Source organism: Condylura cristata, unplaced genomic scaffold (assembly GCF_000260355.1).
Source record: "Condylura cristata isolate star-nosed mole 26May11 unplaced genomic scaffold, ConCri1.0 scaffold00032, whole genome shotgun sequence".
NCBI classification, from domain to species: Eukaryota; Metazoa; Chordata; class Mammalia; order Eulipotyphla; family Talpidae; genus Condylura; species Condylura cristata.
In genome coordinates, this window is record NW_004567133.1 from 1,979,223 (window position 1) to 2,000,964 (window position 21,742).

Sequence of the window (21,742 nt, forward strand, 5' to 3'; positions counted from 1 at the left end):
TGCTCAGCCCTGCAGTTCCCAGCATGAGATCAGATGGGGGGAGGGAGGGAGAGAGGGAGCAGTTACTCACCCTCCCACCACCCCCACAGCTCCCCTGGAGTCCCTCTGGTGGCCAGGCTGGTCCTATCCTGTCCAGGAGGCCTCCCAAGAGCTCCTGTGGCCTTATTTCTGCACACCTCTCCTCACACCAGCTAGTCTGGGGTTCCAAGCCCAGTGGGGACCACCAGGGGCCCCTGCCTTCAGTTGGCTCTGCTCTTCTCTCCCCCACCCCCATTCCTGTATTAATCCAAACCTCTCACACGCTGACAGCACTCAGTCCTGCATTTTTAGCTGTGGCTCAGCCTCAGCAAGTTTCTCTGTCCGCTGTGTTTACACTGCAGAGAATCTTCTGGAAGGAGGATGCCCTCCCAGCATTGCTGCCGGTTAGTTGTCATCATTCCAGCCTCTCATCTCACAGCCCAACTTTCCCGTTGTCATAATTTCACTCTGGTGACAAGAAGTGCTGCTAACAAAGCCTCAGAAAATGAAATTAACTTGGGCTAATTTCTGTTCACTTGGCTAGATACCGCGTCGTATCACAAAACATGAAAGAGGCAAGGACATTTATGAAAACAAAGAAAGACAGAACTGTGGTTTCTTGAGGATACTCGTCAGTCTGAGTGTTGGCTATGCGCGTTACCAGCTGTGTGACTCTAGGCAAGTTGCGTGACCACTCTGAGCTCCGGTCTTGAGGCAGGATGGTGTCAAGGGAAACTCCACTGCCTCCTGTCTTGGACAGGCTCTTCGTCGAGATAGCTTTGCAGTTATCGGCCGCAGGGAGAGAGCTGCCCATCTTTTTTAAAGCTGATGGTGGGCATGCACTGGCACTTAGCCTGCCTCTCCTGGCACCCCCATCTGCAAACCAGTTGCTGTGGTCAGTGGCCTGAGGTCCCTGAAACCGGGGAATGATGTCATCTCTACTTGGACCACATGCGCCAAATGGGAGGAAAGATCCCAGGGGATTCCTGATGCCACGACCAAAGTGGGGGGGAGGTAGTGGGTGTTTTTCTAGCCCTCTCCATGGCTTAGCACTCCAGGTGGAGTTACCGAGAGGCAGCAGCTTTCCTGGGAGAGGTGCAGAGGCTTTGTGTGTGGATTTCTGCACAGACTGTGTTCCCAGCTTCTGGGTACTATTGGAAAGTTAGGAACCCATATCCTGGCCCTCAGGGCACTCACTACAGCAGGAGGGGACCCCCACTTGCAGGACAGGCCTGCCCTCCAGCCCTGGGACCCAGCCGGACACAGTCGTCCTGCATCAGGCCCATTTCCAGCCCTCTCAGGTGGCTGCCCTGAGCGCACCATTCCGCCCACATGCCAGGCTGCATCCACCTGGAGTCCCTACTTATAACTCCTGTCCCTGCACGGCCCTTCCCCCACCCAAGGCTTCCTTGCAGGCAGCACCAGTGCCTCAGGGGCTAGGCCACCTTCTCCATTAGCCTAGGCAGAACTGGTACCCTTCCTGTATTCTAGAACATGCGCCATTCTTTGCACTGTCCTTCTATGCTGCACAGAGCAGAGATCCCCTCTAAGTCACCCCAATATGCTCAAGCACCCCAATATCCTGAACAAATACTCTGAATTGTTGGGGGGGGGGAGGAGGACAGACTAGGATGGAGAGGAAGGGAAAAATCAGGGCTGTAAACATGACCACAGTGAGGCTGGGGCCTTGCCAGGGGCATCCCCCTGGGCCCAGGGTATGAGGAAGGATCCGGGGAGCTTCCTTCTGAAGCCCCTGCCCATCTCCCATTTGCCCAGTAGCTGTCGCTCTTTAAAGCAGGATGAATGTCTGAGGATCCCCCAAGCCTGGGACCCACAAGAGGTTCACACCAAACCAAGTGCAGGAACCCAGACCTTCCCTTCGGGCAACTGAAGCTGAACCCATCCCTGACACTGTCCAGACACAAGTGAGGCAGGAGCAGGTTGCGCCTGCTTTGAAGTAGGGGTGTCATGGAAGCCGGCATGAGGGACAGCAGCACCCCTGCTGGCTTGTTGCCCCAGAAATGGGGGAGGCAGCACCTGCTCCGACAGTGCTCCCATAGACTGCCCCGGGACAGTGGGCTCGCAGGAGCCCTCTTATTTGGGGGGTGAGGTATTTCTAGTGCTTCTGTGAAGTGGGGTTTGATCTGCTGAGGGGACGAGGCCCTCAGTCACTGAGTCACAGTGATGGTTCAGAGAGATGGAAGCAGCAGGGCACACATGTGGACCGGCGTGTGGACTCACATGGGCTTGCATGTGGACACATGCAAGTTGTGGGCAGGTCCCTCCCCTCACTTGGACTAGCCGGCATGTCATCATGGGTAGCCTGAGCATCCACACCTGCTCCCTGCAGACCTCAGTGTGAAGGGCAGAGTGGACTCCATCTCCAAATTCTCACCTGCCACACAGATCTGGGCAGGGAGAGGAGGTCCTGTGAGAACCAGGGCAGATCTGGCCAGTGTGGCCCTGTCAGCCAGGGCCTGTGTCGGGCCAGAAAACCACTGAGATGCCCAAGTGCTGGGCCTGTACCCCAGCTCATGGCTCAGACACACCTGCTGTTCAGAGACTTCCCCAGGGGGCTGGAAGACTGCAGGTGTGGGTTTTAGCCCAGCCAAGTTGGGACGGATGTTGGACCTTAGCTGTGGCTGCATCAGCAAGAAGAGGAGCGATGCCCGGGAAGAGGCAGGCTGCTATGGTGGGGCACACGGCGTGGGGCTGGCGGGGAAGCTGTCCTACTCTGTGGAGAAGCATCAGGGACGACGCACACAGCCACTGTGGATCCCCACTTAAGAATGGGCTGGATGCTAGCACGGGAGGGTCCCTGTTGCCAAGACCTTGGCGTATCTGAGCTGAGAGTCCTCACCAGGTCAGCCTGTCCTGTTTATCCAGAACAGTCTTGCAAGGGAAATGCCACCAGCCCCTCTGCATACAAACAATAACTCAAGAGGGGTCCAGACACTTGGCCCAGAACCCACCTCCTGGCCAGCATAGCCCTCACTGCAGAGCTCACAGCCTTTCCAAGTGTAGCCTGGAAAAATGATCCTTTGTCGGGGACCAAAAATAAATTGGAAAGACTGAAGAAATGTGAACCCCACCCCACCCCCAGCACACTCAGGGGCTCCCTGTGCAGCCAAGAAAGGCACCAGGAAAGGACTGCTAGGTGGGGAGTGGGCCAGGCCAGTCCTGGGGCTCCTTTTGGGGATGTGCACTAAGCCCTGTGCATGCCCAGGGCCCCTCCTCCACTGGGGGACAGAGGAAAAGTGAGACCCCAGGGTGTCAGGGGCCGGCTGGCAGCTCTGAGGTGTGCAGCCCAGCTAGTCCACAGCTCACAGGGGGCCAAGTGGGGATTGTGGTCCAACCTTTGAGGGTCCCCTTCCATTCCTGACAAGCCCAGCATCTCATTTCCCGGCTGATCACAGCCTCTGGTCCGGTAGTCCTGCAGTAGGCCTGGGACACAGCAACCCCAGACAAAGCAGGTCCAGTCCTGTGCAGTGGGTGGGGCACCCTGACCTGTGCAGGGACACTGCAGTCACAGTGCCTTGCCCTTCGGGCTGATGTCCCACACAGCCCTTGCTGGCCAGCCCATCACCCCTGTGTCCAAGTCGGGCAGCGGAGTGCCCGCCACCAGGAGCGCCGTAGCACCTCCCAGTGGACATTTGCAGACATAACCGATGCGCTGCAGCTTATCCACGGAGCCTTGAGTGGAGCCCGCAGCCGCTCGTGGCAGAGGCTAGAGCCCCCGTCCCCTCCAGGTCCCCAGACCTCTAGAGGTGCCTCTGCTCTCTGCACCCCTGCTCTGGTAGATGCCCGGAGTTTCCTTGGCCTTCCATGGAGGAGGAACGATGCCACTTTCTCACCTCCTCGGCTCCCACCCACCCCCTTGGGCTTTCTTGCTCATGGCGCTGGGGTGGCCTGTTTGTGGGCGGGGCTTGTTTGTGGGCGGGGCTTGGACTGTGAATGTTCAGCGTGCAAGGTGCAAGTCCGGGGTGTGTTTAGACACTACGTGGGTGGCCAGCTTGCGAGTGCCCCTGGTGGTGTGTGTGTCTGATGCATCGTGTGCTGCTGATCAGGTTATGGCTGCCAGACACTGCCTCCCTGATGAGGCGCGGGGTAGCTGATGGGCGGCTCCTGGTGGTCGTGAAACCCCACAGCCACTCTTGAGCTTCCGTAAGTGCCGCCTCTCCTTTGCACCCATACCGAGGGTAGTGCCTGGCTCTGTCAATAAAGCTGTGGAACACAGCTCAAAACTCACTACTTCCCTGAGACTTCCCTTAGGCTAGTGCTAGACGCAGAACCTCTGGCTCAGGGCTACAGACCTTGCACTTTTGAAAGACCTAAACTTGTTGCCACTCGTGTGGAAAGATCGGGATACAGCTCTCCTGGCCGTGCCTCCTCCTGCTTCCCTCCTCTGGGGAAAAGTCCCGTCAGTATACCGGCTTTCAGATGACTAGTCTGTGATTAAATGCCTGGGAGGGCTCCCGGCGATTTTTCTCATGGAGTCCTCGTGTTTTGAGTTGATCGTAAGAACTTGGATATTAGGACTATCGCGTTCAATCATATCTGGCGAACAGCGTCCCCTTTATGCCGTTTGTCACCGGTTATATTGTGTTGAGGCCGCAGTTGCTCAAGCCCGTGGGCCTGCGGCCGCCCCGCTTCCCGGTCGGGCGGGACTCGCGTAATTGGCTTCTGGATCTTTAGGGCTTCATTGTCTTTTCATTAAATTCTTTAATCCACCAGAATGTATTCTGGTACCTGGTGTCAAGCGGGCTTCTAAGTACATTATTCACTGCCAGAGAAGCCCACTCCCTGGAGTCTTTCTTTCCCACAGAGCGTCTCCTGCGCCGGATTCTTACCTCCACCGAGTGCGTCTGAAACGTTTCCTGCTGCCTGGTGCGTCCAGACCTTCCGTTGCTGTCACTTTATCACGCAGTAGCGCTATCCTCGTTTTTTGTTTCTTTCCCACCCATTCCACAGTCTTAATAACCATTCTGGCAGATATTCAAAATAGCAAATTCTCCTGGGGTTTTTGTGGAAAGTATATGCAATTCTAAAGTGACTTTGAACCCCCGGCTGTCTTCATTCCCTGCATATTTCCTCTGCAGGTGCTGGCCAACCCGCGGTTTGCATCGCCTGCCTGCGGGGGCTTCATTTTCCGGGTCCTGGGCCTACCGCCCTGTCAGCCCTCTAACTTCCCCTGTGGCGGTTCTGTGAACCCAGCTACTCCAATAACCTGTCCCTGCTGTCTGGGTTGTGCAGAGCCGACGGCCTGCCGAGGCAACTGCTTACTGAGGCCCATTAACAGTCATCTGCAGGATAAAGATCTGTTTCTGGGGCCTCCAGCAGAGGGGGGCACAGTGCTCCCCTCCAGGGGCATGTGGGGCACAGCGCTCATTGGCAGCTAAACATGCGGCCCTTTGGCCTCTGGCACTATAACTTTTTACAAAAGGGCCCAGGCAGACGCAAAACCTCAGCGTTTACAATCATACAGTTGCTTTACATGGCAGCTGGTTACTTTTGGTGTCTGCATTGCCCCAGAAGACAGAAAAGAAGACAGAAATATTGCTGTTTTCTAAAAAACGACAACTTATTGCAGAATTTGGGTTCCACCTCTCTGACAAATACTCCAAGCTTTTAATTACTGCTGGTTGGGATGAGAGACACGTCAGGGAGCGTCTTGCTGTGTTAGCTCCCCCTAGTGACAAATAAAGCTTCTCCTAGAGCCGGTTCCGCAGAGAGGAAGGGCCGTGGCGCCCCTGGGTGAAAGCCTGAGTGTGGGTCAACATGGCTGCAGCGAGGCCAGCGCCGTGCCACGGAGGTACGGGGTCTCTCCGCCCGTGCTCAGGGCATTGCCCAGTGTTGCTCGTGGAACACAGCTATGGGGTCTGAAAGCCGCGGGCGGTTTCTTCCTGTGACCCGCACCTTCCCCGCTGGTGCCCCGCAGTCCTGAGTTTTAGTCCTTGGCCACACTCTGGAAAGCTCTGGAAAGCCCTCTGGTTTACCGTGGTGGCTGAGGGTCGGGACCTCTCTCACTCGCAGTTTGCGGGCGAGGCCGAATGAGCTCGGGCATCTAAACGACGGAGTGGGTGTCCTGGGCAGCCTGTGTGCCTGGTGGGAGCCGGCGTCCCAGTTCACACACGGACATTTGGCGCTCAGCGTGGTCACCCTTGTGGAGGTAGCCAGGGCTTCTGCACCCGGGGCTGCAGCGTGTGGTTGCCCAGTGATGCACGAACACGGAGCCATTGCCAAGGGTTTCACCCTGGAGGCTCTCTGAAGAGGGGGCACCCCCTCCAGAAAAGCACCCCCACCCATGCCTGGGCCTGACCGGGGCAGGTGGGGCAGACCCCGGGGAGCAAGTGGAGGGCGCAGCCATCACTGCAGTCATGCAGAGAGCACTGCTGCGTTGCCCGAGGCAGCTAGGACCCTACCCGCTGCCTGCACACCCCCTCTCCAGCATCCCAGGACGCCTTCTGGGGGACCAGCCTGGGGTTTCCAGCAGCTGATCAAGGAATAACTGTGTTCACTACATAACTTCTGAGCTCAGCAGGAGAGGGGTAGAGAGAATGAGGCAGGGATGACAGGGGCAAAGGTTCAAACATCCTGGGGTGCTCCAGGGTCTAAGCTCAAAATCAGACGTGCCCCCAGAAGAGCTGAGAAGGGTGTCCGGCCACCCTGATTCTGGCTTGCTAATGCCAGCCACCCACAGGTGTGAGCTGTGGCCCCTTGGTGGAGATTTACAGAAACCTCTAGGTCACTGTCCACCCATCCTCCTGACTGCAGATCCCATTCTGTTCTGCCTCAGTCCCTCAGAGCACCCCTATTTGTCTCCCGGGGGTTGTGAGGGGGTGGGCAGGGTTTGCTCTGAGACTAGCCTGAGGGCCCTTTCAGCCCTGCCCCACCTTCCCTTCCAGCACCATCTCCAGACATGCCCTGGCCCACCCTGCTTTGTCCAGCCACAGGAGTAACATCTGTTCTCCAAATCTGGGTGTCCCTCTTTGCCCTGGGTGCTTCATAGCAGCCCCTCAGCCTGAATTATTGCTCTTCCTAGCAGACATGGGCCCTCAGGAAATGTAGATAAATGACGTTGTTCATCACACTGGAAGGTTATGGAGACAACGAGCGCCTAATGCTTTATCTGGAAGGGATCCCAAACGCAAGCCTGTTTTAGTCCTTGGCCAGCTTCTCTGGAAGTCCTTTGGTTGAGGAACAAGACCTCACTCACCCAACAAGTAAATGGACCCCCAAAGGGAGCGAGAACCCCCCCCAGTTCTGCCCTTGAGAAGGGCACACAGGACTTATAAGGGGTTGAGGCTCCCCCAGATCAGGCTTTACGGGGCCTGGGGCCATCCGTGAGCCACAACTCAGTGTGGACTAAGCTGGAAGATGAACTGGGCCATCCATGTGGAGAAGGGCGGCCTGTCCTGTGTGTGTGGCCAGGCAGCTGGCCGGTGGAGAGCAGGTGTTCACTCCACCCTGGGGTTCTTGCAGCCCCAAGGACGCCATGGATGTGAAACTGCAGAGTCCACCTCGGCACCCCAGCCCAAGTCTCCCTGCAAATAGCAGCTTTGCTCTCATCTCTCCTTCCCAGCCAGTCTCTTCCTAAAAGCACCTTCCTCGTCTTGTTAGTGTTCATGTTGTTTAACTTCTAACAAGGGGAGGTGAAGGGCAGACAGGAGGCTCCGGTGTTCACCACCCAGCTCACCCACCAGACACCTGCGGCCATCTGTACTTTCACCTACTATGTGATTTTGAAGCACTTTTCAGACAGCATTAAAACTTCTGTCATTTCCTTCAAAAATATTTTCATCACATATCTCTAGAAGAACTCATAAAAATCTATGATGATGACAAAGGCATCATCACACCTAGAAAAACTAACTAACAATTTCTCAATAAAATCAATTCAGCCCACAAATTCAGTCAGCACACAAATTGCCACGGAGTCACCTGCTCTCGCCACTTTGGGTTCCTTCCTCTACCTCTAGCCTTGCTGGCTTCAGCCCACATGTCCCTGGAATAACCAAGTCCAGTTATTTGTTCTTGAACCCCCCTTTGGCTCTGGTGGACCCCAGCTGCCACTCACCCCAGCTTTCCACTGCTTCCTGTCTGCTCTTTGGCACCATTAGTGGGATCTGGCCCTATTTGCCCCTCTCCTGACATGGTCACCTCCATCCGACATCCACATTGTCTCTGGAGCCACGTAATTCCCAGATCACATACTCCAGGCTAGACCCGTCTGTCCAGCCATCAACCCAGTGTTGCTACTATGACCACGGGTTCCGCAAACCTCCTTGTCCACACCAAACTTTTAGGTAGGTGCTAACACACAAACTAGGTCAGTGCTTTTTGGTTTGATTCCAGCTCTGCCCTGAGCCCCTGGCGACTCATTCAGCTGCCCGGGCCTCAGTGTCCAGGTTGGCTGGAGGGCAGAGAAGCCGGAGTCTGGGGGCAGGAGGGCAGCCCCTCTCTCTTCCCTCCCCTGCCCTCAACATGACAGCAGGAAGGACAGAAACTCCTGCTCTTCTTCCATGGGCCCTGAGGGTAACACTCCCTCACCCCTAACCTAGGCAGCCCTCAGGGTCACCCTTGATTCCCAGAGCCAATCGGTTAGTTGACATGAATTGGTTATTCAGGTCCTCAAAGCAAGTCCATTTTCCTTTTTCATGGTCACCCTCACTCAGGCTGCCATCTGCAGCTTCTGCCAGCCCCACCACCCCCTTCCTGCAGTCAGTCACCTTCTTCAAGCACCACTGTAACAACTTTGCTCTCCTCTCCTCAAACCTTTCCAAGCAACCTCCTATCCCGAAGCCCTTTGGTGCCTGGCTGAGCCATGCTGGCTCTCTCCAGGCCTCGGCCCCGCCCTCCATCTCAGCTGCTCCCCACTCTTGTCTGGACTCCCCCCCATCTCATCTCCACCTCCCTTGCAGCACCTGGACTGCCCTGCCCAGGAAGGCCGCCTTGACCCACAGCCTCTGCAGGCGGGAGCCTGCTTGCCCCATGATTCCAGTGCTCATCGGGCCTCCCGGTCCAGGCTCAGACTCAGAGCCACCCCTGAGCTTCCCAGCTGAAAGGCCCAGCCTCACTCCCACCTCTGTTTATTTAGTCTTCCTTTGAGCCTCAGTGTTGTCAGAGCAGCAAGGAGTCTGGCATCATGGCCCTTCCTTGGAGGTGGGGGAGGGGTGCGTGTCAGAGGGGTCCCACTCTACTTGTGGTTTCCTTTGGTAGCTCACGGACTCACCACATCCCTGCAGGTTTACGGTTAAAGGTTACCGTCATCGTTCAGGTGAAAAAATCTGAAATGCAAAAGCTTCCAGAAGATTCTACTAGAATGCTGTGTGGGTCAGGGGTACCAGGACACATCGAAGTGGCCACTTCCCCTGAGGAAGCTATATATTGCTTAGAATTTAAGGCCTTCAGGACTTGGAGCTGGCAACAGAAAGAATTAGCATTTCAAAAATGTAGGATGCCAGGGGGTTAAGCCAATCTCTGCTGTCCCCAGCCTCCTGGGGCCTCCTGGATCCCTCCCCTTCACAGTCCTCCTGGGGCTCCCCATGGCGCAGGAGACTGAGAGCAGCCCCTCTTGCCAGCAGCCCAGGCCCAAGCTAGCAAGTGTTCTGCGTTCAAAGCCCAGCCCCAAGTGGGCAGACCCTGGGGGCTTCTCTCTGGGACACCTGGCAGCTCCAGTAGTAAACACTGAAGGCCGGCAGCCCAGGACTCTGGGCCAAGCGCCTGGGACCCCATTGTGCACCAACGTGCTTCACAGCTCATTCAGGCCCCTCTGCATTCAGCCTGTGTCCTTCCTTCGTTACTCAGAGAAGCTGGTCCAGCCTGGTTTTGTAAATAAAGTTTTATTAATGTCGCGACACCTACATGTTGTCTGTGGCCGCTTTGCTATACAAAGGCAGAGCTGAGTGTTGGCAACGGACTTTCTACCCCTCAGATCTTAAAATGCTTCTGATCCTTGCCAGACACCCGCCCGATTTGTGCCTGCAGAGGCAGCTTGGGCCTGAAGAGTTGCACAGACCCAAGTTCAAGTCCAGCCCACTCTGGGACAAGCAGCTTGACATCTCCAAGCCTCAATTCTCTAAGGTGGAACAGGAGGCTAAGGTGTTTTTCCTATGACTTCAGTTTTGAGAATACAAGCTGCACAGGAACCCAGCAAGGAACGGGGCACTGTGCTTCGCACTGGTGGGCTGCTGTCTGCTCCGGGCAAGCAGGGCCTGCCAGGGCCTGTATCTGGCTGGGGGGGTGGGGGGCGCTCACGCCCTCAGCAAGGAGGGAAAAGCAACAACAATAGTTACAGGCAACCTAGCTGGTTTGTTTGAGTGGCTTTTAACTTTGCTTATCCTAACAGTGGGTGGCAATGGTGATTGAGCTGATAAGAACTTGTGAGCAGCAAGTGCTGCGGATGGGGAAGCCGAGATCATTACTGGAGAAAACCAAGCCTAGATTTATTCAAAACCAGCCTTTATCATGGAAATATCTGTGAGGAAAATGCATTTGCTTTCATGAATCTGATGCTCTGGCCTCTTCCTCCTCTTCCTATTGAAACAACTGTTTTTAAAACAGACTGGTTGAAACCCCTCTGCAGTCAGGGTGGCAGCTGCCACGCGATGGCAACCAGGGAGTGCCTGCACACAGCTCTGTGTCCCTTCACCTGGAGCATGCCTCTGTGTGCCCACCCCTCTGAATATGTTCCCTCGGAGCTCAGACTCACAAGTCTCACAAGCTCGTCCTCGTCCTCGTCCTGAGGCCCCTGCAATCGGAACCATGCAAATGCTTCACAGCTCCAGAATCCTGTCATTCTTGCCACGGCATCAGCCAGCACAAATATCATCAGTTCTCCATAGGCGGCCTCTGTGTGCTCCCTGCACCGAAAGGATCCCGAGTCCCCTTAGGCGGCCTCCAGAGGCCTGGAATGTGCAGAGGCTGGGCTTCCACTCTCCTGAGGAGCTCATTCACGCAGGGCTCTACCAGGAACCTGTGGCTGGGCAGAGCACCCCCACTGAGCTGTCTGGAGGCGCTACATTTCCTCATGGCTCCGGCAGTGTCCCTGCTGGAGGCTGCAGGAGCCGCTTCGGAGCCCCCTTGTGTGACTGCTGGCAGGGTTCCATTTCCTGGGCTGTTGCACAGAGACCTCCCTGCGTTGTGGCCTCAGCAAGCTAGAGGCTAAATAAGGGAGGGGGTGCTGACAGATGCAAGGCACCGCCTCCTGGGATCCCCCCCTCCCCTGTGACCCCCATCCAGAAGGGCTTACCCAGGCTGTGAACTAGGAGGCAGGATCTTTGAAGCCACCTCTGTCACCTGTGATGCAAGTGCCGGGCCCTGGAAGGCAGAGCCCCGGCCACACCTTAGCCGCTCTTAATTGTGAGGGACCCCCAGGGGAGGGGCATATATGAACACGTCGCCGCACTGTGGTGTAGTCCCTCCCCTCTCTACCGGACCCGAGCGCCCGCTTCCAGGTGAGCCCCGCGCACGTGGGTCCCGCACGGCAGAAGAGGCTGCCCTCGGGCAGGTGCGGGCGGCGGCCTCCGTGGCCACGTCTTCTCTAAGCAGTTTTAGATGGGTCTTCACTTGGCAACCTATGACACAGAGCCTCAGATTAAAGAATGTCCTCTGTCCCACCCACTGAGCCCAGATCCTAAAACTCACCAGCTGGGGCTTTCCCCATGACCTCCCATTTACAGTTCCTGTCCGGGGTCCATGCCCAGAGTGCGTGTCACGGACGTTTCTGAAAACCGTTTTGGTGACCGGTTTCCTGATTTTTCTTGTTCTGCGTCCCTAGAGCTGTTTCCAGTTCTGGCTCAGGAAGGAGGTGCCAAGAGGAGACTGGGGCTGGGGTTTGAGGCAGAGTGTGGCAGCGGAGATGCGGCAGGCAGAAGGGGCGGCCCAGGACCCCTGCCTGCCCCTAGGCATTCTGTGGGAGGGCTCAGAGAGAGGCTTTAGCACCTCGCTGAGGGAGTTTGGGCGAGGTAACCTCTTTGGGCCTCAGTCCCTCTGTCTGTGTGCAGGGAGCTGTCTCACCTGGCAGGGCTGTGAGCGGCGCCAGCCAGGTGCAGTGTTGGCGGGTCCCACGGCTGCTGGAGCACCACGGTCCCCGCAGCCAGCAGCCAGGTCTCACCTCGTGGTCCTTCCCTTCAGAAGTCTGGGATTCCTGGGGTGACAGGGTTTTAGGTTGAAAGGAAGGTGAGCCAATCCCCCGTGCTTGTTACAGATTCCTAAGTTGATCATTTCCTTTTGATGACGTCAGCCGTAGCGCCCAGGTGCTGTAGCCCCAGTAGCTGAGGGAGCTGGTGGCTGGCTGCCCCACAGGCATGGCCTTTCTTCTAGACGTCTGTGTGCCTGCAGATGAGAAACCTGTTTCCTGGCTCATCTTTCCAGGTTCCGCTCCTTCCTTCCTTCCTTTCCTGCCGCTCTGTACTGAATCACTGCTATGTCTCCAACGGTGACTGGACCCCAACTGAGCTGAAGCCCAGGGGCCCACGGAAGCCCCCTTTACACAGCAGGGAGGCTCTGGGGCTCCGTAATCACCCAGACCTGAAGGTGGTCTCCGGCCTCCCTGCTCAGGGAACAGATTTTGCTGAGAAGCTAAATTACCTTAGAAAATTCTATTTCTTACTGACTTCAGCAGGAAATCAGAGTGTTTGACCAGAAAAATGGTGATGTAATGAAAGCGAAAGGATGACTCTCTAACATTTTTTAATTATATATACTAATACTTATTATATTAAAATATGGACAATGATCCTCAGTTAAAAACTTATTCTACCCAAATAATAGTCACTGGGTTACAAAAAGTGAAAAATAGAAGCCCAGCATGGCCCAGCACGGCAGAAGCCCGCCTGGCCTTCCACCACTGGAGCACCAGAATTCTCGTGTGCCTGATGCACCCTCAGACACTCTGCTGTCACCTCTGTGCTGCTGCTCAGCAGTCCCACCTCCCACAGCACCCAGGTTCCTCTGGCCATCACCCAAAACTTGGCTAGAGTTTTGCTTTCTGGGAAAGACCCCACACGCGCCTCGTGGACCTTCGAGCCTGCCCGCACCGGTGTGACGACCACTGCCTTCCTCTCTTGCTAACCTTGTCTTTTACATCTTTGTGTCCACTCTCCCCTCAGACCTAAGCTCAGAGCCCGATTAATATTCAGGAAAATTTCAGCAAAGTTATGCCGTGGCAGCCAGTCACCCCAAATTCCAGTGGCCATGCCAGTGGCCTTTTTAGCCCGCACCATCCCGTCTTTCCTGCTCTGGCAGCCTTCCTCCTGCTTCCTGTTGTCCTCGGGACATGGAGGAGGAACCGAGCAGACCCCTGTGGTGCTGGGAGCATGGGGTGGCCACACAACCCCGGAAGCTTCTGCTGGGAAGTGACCCTGGTGCCTCTGTCTACACTTCCTGCTATTCCCTGACATCAGACTAGGGGACGCACACGGTGTCCCCCCCAAGCAGGGCACTGTCCGTGGTTGGGTGACAGCTCTTCTACAGGAGGCAGTAGGTGTTCTGAGTCTCACTGCAGAGGTGACAAGACCTCCAGTTCCAGAACTTTCCCCATGAGTTCTCAAGTTTTATAACCTGTTTGTAACTCTTCACAGCTGTTTCCCCTTCCCGTTTGTGATTTGAGCACATGGGCACTCACCCCACCTCGCAGCGAGGTTCTGAATGCTCACGTGAGCGGTCCTGCAGCTCGGGACTGACTGAGGCTCTGGCCTGCTAAGTAGCCCAGGTTTTCCTGGATGTGGTGGACATGACATAAGGAGGCCAAGAACCAGCACTTTGCTCTCACCAGCAAAATGAGACCGAGTCAGGGATAGCCACTGTGTTCCCAGGGCTGCTGGTTGGTCCAGCTGATGCTGGATGGGCACCCCAGGTCAGAGTGCCCACCCAGTGACCCTTGGGGCCAGCCCACCAGCACCCTGCCCACAACTCTGCGGGGCTCCCAAAGCCGTCAGCCAGAATCCCAGAAACCTCTGGAATTTTACTATTAATCCAGTTGCCTCCAGAAATCCCAGAAATTTCCCTGCTACTTCCTGAGCAAGTTCCTCTCCCCAGGGCCAGGCGGCAGGAGCCATCCCACCCCAGACTCTGAGTCACAGTCTGCGAGCGCCTTGTCACCCCTGCCATGAGACCCGCGGAGAGGATCTCCGTTTTGCACCTTGATCTTTGCATTCATGTTGTTTGCAAGCTGTCTATCGCCACATGCCAGAAATGGCTGGGCTGCAAGGCATTTATAAAATAACTTCGTAATATCCCAAAAACAGCATTCCGAGCTGATAGTCATGTTCCCCGTACACCATAAAAAATGCTAAGGTGGGAGAACAAAAGATAATGATTCAGCAGATGTTCCAGCGGCCCCCAAACCGAACACACTGTACGTGGAATGAGAAGCACATCGGGTTGTAAGCAGGGCCTCCCTGGCCGTCGGGCTCTTGTGTCAGCGTGGAAATGCAGGAGCCTCCCAGAGCCAAAGAACAAGTCTAAGCCAGCACGCTTTGCTCCATGTGCGCATGTACTTCTCTCCCCGCTGCGTCATTATCAAAATGTCTTCTTTACCTGCAATATTTTTATGGCACGAAGCGCTCTGCTTTGGGTTAGCCAGTGGGGACATTAAGCATCTCAGCTGGGGGACAGCGGTGTGACTCAGCTGGTTGAGGGGGGCCAGAGGGCTTTGTCCGGCAGCGGCCAACCCCAGTGGATGGCACAGGCATCCCGGAATTCAGGGATTCGGCTGGAGCTCAGGGAGGACACCTGTGTCCAGGATAGGCTTCTCTTAGCTGTGCCGAGGAAGCCCTGGGTGGGTGGGGGCCGCACACAGACAGTCCTAACCGACTACCAGGGTAATGGCCATGCTCAATTTTGCCTTTCACATTTTAATTGTACAACAGTAATTTTGCGATAGAGTTGCCGATGGCAAACATGCAAAAGACATTAACTTTATTTATGTTTTGGATTATTAATGTGGCTGTTAAAATTCCTCCAGTTAGTTTTGATTGAATTGTTTTTTTGTGTGATTCTGTTGTTTAATGGAGCGGTAAATAAGAATTTCTGATAATGAGGCCGAGCATCTGTCACAACAACCTGGTGCGGGTTATTAACATTTCCATTAACGGCAGGGTGGGCAGCGATAATACGGGAACCACACAGTTAGAACAAAATAAATAGTTGGTGTCAGGCTGAGTGGGTGTTAATTACTATTTTATTCTACATGGGGTGGGGGGTGAGGAAAATGAGGAGGGGAGACCTGAGGAAGGGGTGACTCGTGAAGGTCACTCTCTCCCAAGAAGTCTCCTTCAGAGAGCCCCTCGGACAGCGACCGTGTCCATCTACAGCCTGTAAACATAATGGAGTCAAAAGACAGGACGTCCGGGCCCGCGGGCCAGGCCGAAATGGTGACGGGACTGGTTTGGCCCTCTGCTTCCCACAGCCAGGCCCCCAGCACAGCTCCGCGAGCTCCCGGCACCCAGCCGGGCACAGGTTTCACTGGTCAGTGTCCAGGTAGTAACTCCCAGGAGGCAGAGGACAGCACGTCTGCCCACGTGCCCAACAAAGACTGTGAGAAACTGGAAAACCACAGGGCACGGCGTGTTCTCAAAAGCGCTCCTGTGTGCTTGTGTCATTCCCAGCACCCAGCAGCTGCCCGGGAGGCCATGGCCCTGGTGTCTTCCTTGGTCGCTTTTCACAGACTCTCACAGACACAGCCCCCAGGAGAATCCCTGGAAGGGAGGGGGCACTGAACTCGAGGGCTGGATCCTCACGATCCGAAGCCATGGGCGGCCTCACAGGACAGTGAAGGGGGATGGCGTGTGTGTCCGCGTCCCCGTGTCTGCAGACAAAGTGTGTGTGCGGCAGGACGTCATAGCACAGGACTCGAGCCTGGTGGGAGCCCACGCCTTTGTCCCCTCTAAGCCCCGCGTGACTCTGGCGTCCCCCTTCGTGACGAACGTGGCCAGAAAGCCGCAGCAGGATGGCAGAACGTGCGACTCGGCAGCACAGCCCACAGAAGTCCCCCCTTGGGTCTGCCTCCCCGACACACCCACCGCGCCCCCACAGGCCAGCTCCCAGCCTATCTCGTGGCGCGTGAAGCACAGAGATTGCCGCATCTTCTCTGTGTTTCCTAATACCCCGCTGTGTCTCGGCGGCACAGGGTTTCTTTGGAATGCCGCGTATTTTACTCCATGCATAGAAAATCAAGCTCTGGGAAGGGCCGGCAGCCTTCCTGGCGTAGACGCAGCGTGGGCCAGGCTAGCTCCCTTCACACCGTCTCCCCTGGAGTCAGGAGCCCTGCCCCTGTGAACACACACGTGTCAGCTGCTCTCCTGTGTTTCTCTTTCTTCAGCCCCTGCCATGGCCCCACAAAACATCCAGGTGAACCCGCTCACGGCCAGCCAGCTGGAGGTGACCTGGGACCCGCCGCCACCCGAGAGCCAGAATGGGAACATCCAGGGCTACAAGGCAATGCTCTCTTGCGTGTCTCTCTCCTCAGGTCACTTGTACACCAGCATCTGCGGCCTCCAGCCCCCAAGGCACAGCTGTGCCTGCTGGAGCCCGGCCCTCAGGCTGCTGCCTCAGTGCCCTTTGTCCTACCCATTTCCCATAGCGGACACACAGCCAACCCTCAGCCTGCTGCGTCGTGGGCGATACCGAGGGCTGGAGCCAGCCTAGCCTGACCTGGCCTCTCGTCATGCGGGGAAGGGGGCTGGGTTCACTCCGTGACTGGCTTGGCCCAGCGGCCTTCCCCTCCCAGGCCACCACGGCCTGGCTAGGACTCTTGCTTCCTGGACCCCTGAAACTTGGTTGCCCACAAAACAGAGTGCACCGAGAACAGGTTCTCCTTCCCAGCTCTGCCCTGGGTCAGTGTGTGAGTCCCTTGATCACATAGATGGGGGGTGGGACCCAGGAATTTGCATTCCTAGGACGTACCCCCAGGAAGCTGTGGTTCCTAGGAACTCTGCTTTGAGAACCATTACAATAAACTCAGGATTCCAATTTCACTATGTGGTCTAGAAATAGCGTTACCACAGCCATGCCAACTAGCGTGTAGGGGATGAGTCGTTACAGAGCTGGTGTGTGTAGAGGGCTTAGAAACCTGTGAGGTCAGCCACAACCACCCTGGAGAGAAGAGCCCCGGGATGTTCCTGGGAAACCCCCATCCTTCTCCAGGATGAATGTCCTTGTCTGATCCGCTGGAAGCCAGCTTGGTCAGTAATCAGATCCTATAGCTTAGCCTGTCCTGATGAGTATTGGACCAATTAAATGTCCATTTGAAAATGATTTTTGTAGGTGTTTTATGAAAATGAATACCTTCCTCCCCGGCAGGGTTGTTACGGTGATTAATGAGGTAGCGGCACGCCCCTGGGCCTGCAGGCGAGGAGCTATTTATGTATGTCCGAAATATGTTTTCTAATTTCCTTAACGATATAGACATTGAACCTGGATATTGATCTCAAGTTACTAAGGCCGCTTAGAGCAGAGCATCTTATTTGGTCAGTTCAGAGAGCAGAAGCTAGAGGCATCTCGCTGGAGGAAGTGAGTGATGCCCGCTGTCGGGGCCCCTCCAGGATGCCCAGGTGCATGCATGCCACGCAGGAGACTTGGCTGAAGCCAAGACGGGCCCGTGAACCAGTGTGGCCTCTGGGCGCCCTGGCTGGCTCCAGCTTCGGGCAGCAGTTCCGGGTCAGCTGACTAGGGAAGCAGTTCGGGCCACCTCTCCTTCACTGGCATTGAGGTCACCCAGGGGCACAGAACTGCAGAATGACAGGAGGTGGGTGGAACCCCGGGGAGCACGGGCCTCTCCACAGTGCCGAGCCCCCGTGGCTTTTTCCCATGGTATTTGTGAGCCTCAAACAAAATGCAGGAGCACAGGGTGGAAGCTGAGGGCTTTCTTTAGTCAGGTGGAGGAGGGGGAGATGTAGTTAGTGTTTCTCCTCTCAAGGTGACAGGGAAAGAGCAGAGGCCATACGTAAAGGCACCAGAGAGCTAGTTCTGGAAGGGAGAGATGCTCCATCCGCCCACCGGTCTGCACAGCTCTGTCATCTGTGCGGTGCTCACACTATGGACACCTCAGAAGCACTCGCCAAGGGCTTCCAAACACAGGAGCAGCCAGGAATCTCCTTGCACCCTGCACTGACCCAAGGGCACCCTGATTCCACTGCAGAACCCCCCTCCCCAGCCAGAACTGCACCCGAGAGCGCACCCAGGCCCCCAGGGTCTCATCTTACTCTAGGTGACCCCCTGTCTCAGCTCAGCCTGCCCACAGCCCACCTCCCCGCTCTTGCTTTCCCTAACAGATTTATTACTGGGAGGCCGACAGTCAGAACGAGACTGAGAAAATGAAAGTCCTGTTCCTGCCCGAGACCGCGGTGAAGCTGAAGAACCTGAGCAGCCACACCAAATACCTGGTCAGCATCTCTGCCTTTAATGCTGCCGGCGACGGGCCCAGAAGCGACCCCCGGCAGGGGCGCACCCATCAGGCAGGTAGGAGACCTGTTTCCCCTTCGCTGGCCTCTTGGGACACTCCTGTGGAGAGCAAGACCTGAGTCAACTCCCGGGGGAGGGCCCTGACGGTCCAGGCAGAAGTAGAACCCTGCCCCGCTCTGCCCGCCTTTCTGTGCCTGCCCTGTAACCCACATCCCATACAGCTGGGGCTTCTGAAGAACCAGGAGTTTCTGGGTTTGAGTCAGCTAGTTTCCCCAGGGCCTGGCCTGAGCCTGGTGGCCTCACCTGCATTAGACAGATGTGAGCGATGCACCTTTTCCTGTAGAAGCCCCAAGATGACGGAGAGCAGGCAGGAGGACTTTGTATCTGCTCCTGGGCCTTGTGCATCACCGACAGGTTCACTCCAGCTCCCATCAGGGGCCCCCCACTAGCGCATGCAGATCCTGGGGCTGTGGCCACCAGTATCAGGCGCTGACCTGGTCTCAGGGCACAGTCACCGTCTCTCGTGGGTGGGCTGCCCTGCCCAGCATCACGCTGCCGTGGCCGCCTCTACACACAGGAACAGCGTGTGTCCAAGCGGATCGTACCCTCCAGGCAGTTTAGTCTGGTGTCTGGGGAACACTGCAGCGTGGCCTTGGGGCCTGGGGAGCCCTAGGAGGCGCTCCGTAAGAACCAGGAAGTCAAAGGCCAGGAAAATGGGGAGCACGTGGAGCCACACCCATGCCACTCAGCTCCCACTGGGCTCCCCAACATTCTGTGGGTTCAGCCAAGGAGCGCCCTACCTCCACAAGTCTCCTAGAGACGAGCTTCAGGCGTGACGATGGGCACAGCGGGCGATGACAGGACGCTTCCTGGGGGCTCGCTCGCAGCCTGAGCTGGGAGAACCTGCAGAGCAGAGCGTGGGGGCACAGTGCCCTGGCAAGTCAGAAGTCAGAGGCCCCCCTGGAGCAGGAGAGAGAACAGAAAGGGGACACCAGGGTGCTGACTTGGGGCGTTTCTGACACTGAGGGGTCAGAGGTGCAGAGTCAGCTAGGGGCAGTTCAGGGTCCCAGTGCCCATCATGGAGAGCCAGGGAGCGGGGAGAAAGGCGGGGTCACTGTTGCCCTGGCCACACACCCGGCCCTCTGCACCTCTAGTAACTCCTCCCAGCTCACACTGGCCCCTTAGCAATGCCCTTTCTCCAGACCACTCCGGTCACTGAGCTGGCGGAGACTGGGGGGGGAGGAGGGAGGCCCGAGGTCAGGGGCGTGGGGGGGGGGGAGGCCCGAGGGCAGGGGTGCCCCTGAGGCCTGCAGGCCCCTGGGAGCGAGGGGGAGGAGGGAGAGCTCTCTGGGCACACGGACCCTGCTCTCCCCAGAAGAGCAGGGCCAGAGCCACGGGGTCCTCCGGCAGCAGCTCAACAGTGGAGCAACCTGCATTTCATTTTCACTCTCCATCTATTATTCATTTTTATGCTTTTGTCATTGTGTCTCTCGGGCTCCTTTGTGTTTAAACACCGTCATTTTCTCTCCTCTTCTTGGGTGGATCTGTGGTTTCTGATTGATCCTAGGAAGTTTGGAGATGATCAATAAATCTTCCTTTCATCCCATGGCCTTTAGACTTTTAGCGGGCTGGAAATAACATCTAATAGCATTTTTATTCTTCACGGAGGTGTAGATCTGTATGTAGATGTTCTGTAAGGGAGCTGCAGTGAAAGTCCCTTTATGTTCTCTTCTTCCAGCTCCTGGGACCCCCAGCTTTTTGGCGTTCTCGGAAATAACCTCCACCACACTCAACGTCTCGTGGGGCGAGCCGCTGGCTGCCAACGGTGTGCTGCAGGGCTACCGCGTGGTGTACGAGCCCTTAGCACCTGTGCAAGGTAAGGCCGGGGGGGGGGGGCAGGGCTCACAGGCACACAGCGCCCCACAGTGTCTGGAGCTGGCCTCAACCTCATCTTTAGGTGAGGAACCTTCTGGAAGAGGCCGTCTGTGCCCCCGGGATCCAGCACAGCACCCTGCAGACCTATGGGGTAGAGACGCTTGGCTTCGTCCCCGTAGCGCCCAAGACATTTCTCTGTCTTCCTGAGATTTCGGGAGGCACTGGGGGGCTGCCTTGGGCGCCACTTGTTGGGACCGCACAGGGCCGCGCTGGCAGGGGGATCACAGGGCTTGCTGAGAGGGGCGCTGACAGGCCGCCTCTTCAGATGTGCTCTGCGACCTTCATCCATTCGCCCACTCAGCAGGCGTTTACTAAGCACCTACTATGGGTCACGAATCGTTCAGGGTACTGAAAGCTACGCCCACAGGAAGGCAAGGATTGTTTATGGGGATCCTTGCTTTCCAGAATCCCAGCCAGTTTGTGTTCGAGCCAGGGGAGTGGTCACATATGGGTAAATTTAAACAAATAAGAAAAAATCTGACAGTGGTTGGTGCTGCGGAGAAAAAAGTAGAGTGACATGAGACCAGTGTGTAGGAAGGAGACCTGGGTGATGAGATGGCCCCACCTGCCAACACCGTGGGAGCCCAGACCTCCTTCCCGAGGCCGATCCCGACACACACAGTGGCGCACGGTGTGCAGGGCGTTGCAGGGCTCACGGTGGCCTTCACTCAAGAATGAAGCCAGTGTCCCTCTGGGTAAATGCCACTGTCTCAGGGCCTGGAATGAAAAGAAGATGTATTGATCACTCCAACTTCCAGGATCCATAAGAAACACAGAGCCTCTAAGAAGAACAGAGAAAATGTTTAAACACAAAGGAGCTTTGAGAGAGGAAACGACATAAGATGAATAATAGATGCGAAGAGAAAAAGAAATGCATTAGCTTTGGGGAGAGTGGAAGCTGGGGCACCAGGAGACCGGGGACCTTTGCAGTGTCTGGCCAGGGAGCACGGAGCTGAGAGCGGTGGGAGGAAGGCCAGGGATGCCTTTGGGAGGTGGAGCCCAGGAATTTGCCCCTGGACTGGGTGGGAAGGTGAGGCCACGGCCGGGCGGAGGGGGGACCCGCTGGGGGCAGACTGCCCCGCCCCCATCTAGGTGAACTGTAAAGATTATAGGTTATCTAATGTCTAGGAAGGAGAAATATAACCAGCACATCAGATGCTATCATTTAAAGCCATGATAAAAGTTGCCTTTTAAGATAAGTACATTTGAGTAAAACAGGGAGTTGATTTGAAGATGAAAATCTAAGCACTGGATTTTATTTCCTCGAATCTAAGATGCCACTGAGTATAAGATTCATTGTTATTTTATGAAGTAAGTGCTAAGAAAGAAAAAAAAATACTTCCAATAAACTATGGGCAATGCTTTTGATCCATCAATTCTGAGC

At 56.1% G+C, this 21,742-nt stretch overlaps 1 protein-coding gene across 3 annotated transcripts in view; it reads left to right on the forward strand.

The window, feature by feature from the left end:
• Positions 1-21,742, forward strand: part of SDK1 (sidekick cell adhesion molecule 1) — a 450,881-nt gene that overhangs the window by 394,036 nt on the left and 35,103 nt on the right. For all 3 annotated transcript variants that reach the window (XM_012731947.1, XM_012731948.1, XM_012731946.1), the window contains 3 exons: positions 16,343-16,458; positions 18,294-18,480; positions 20,162-20,299. In XM_012731947.1, the coding sequence (XP_012587401.1) occupies positions 16,343-16,458; positions 18,294-18,480; positions 20,162-20,299 (441 nt within the window). The remainder of the gene's footprint in view (positions 1-16,342; positions 16,459-18,293; positions 18,481-20,161; positions 20,300-21,742) is intronic.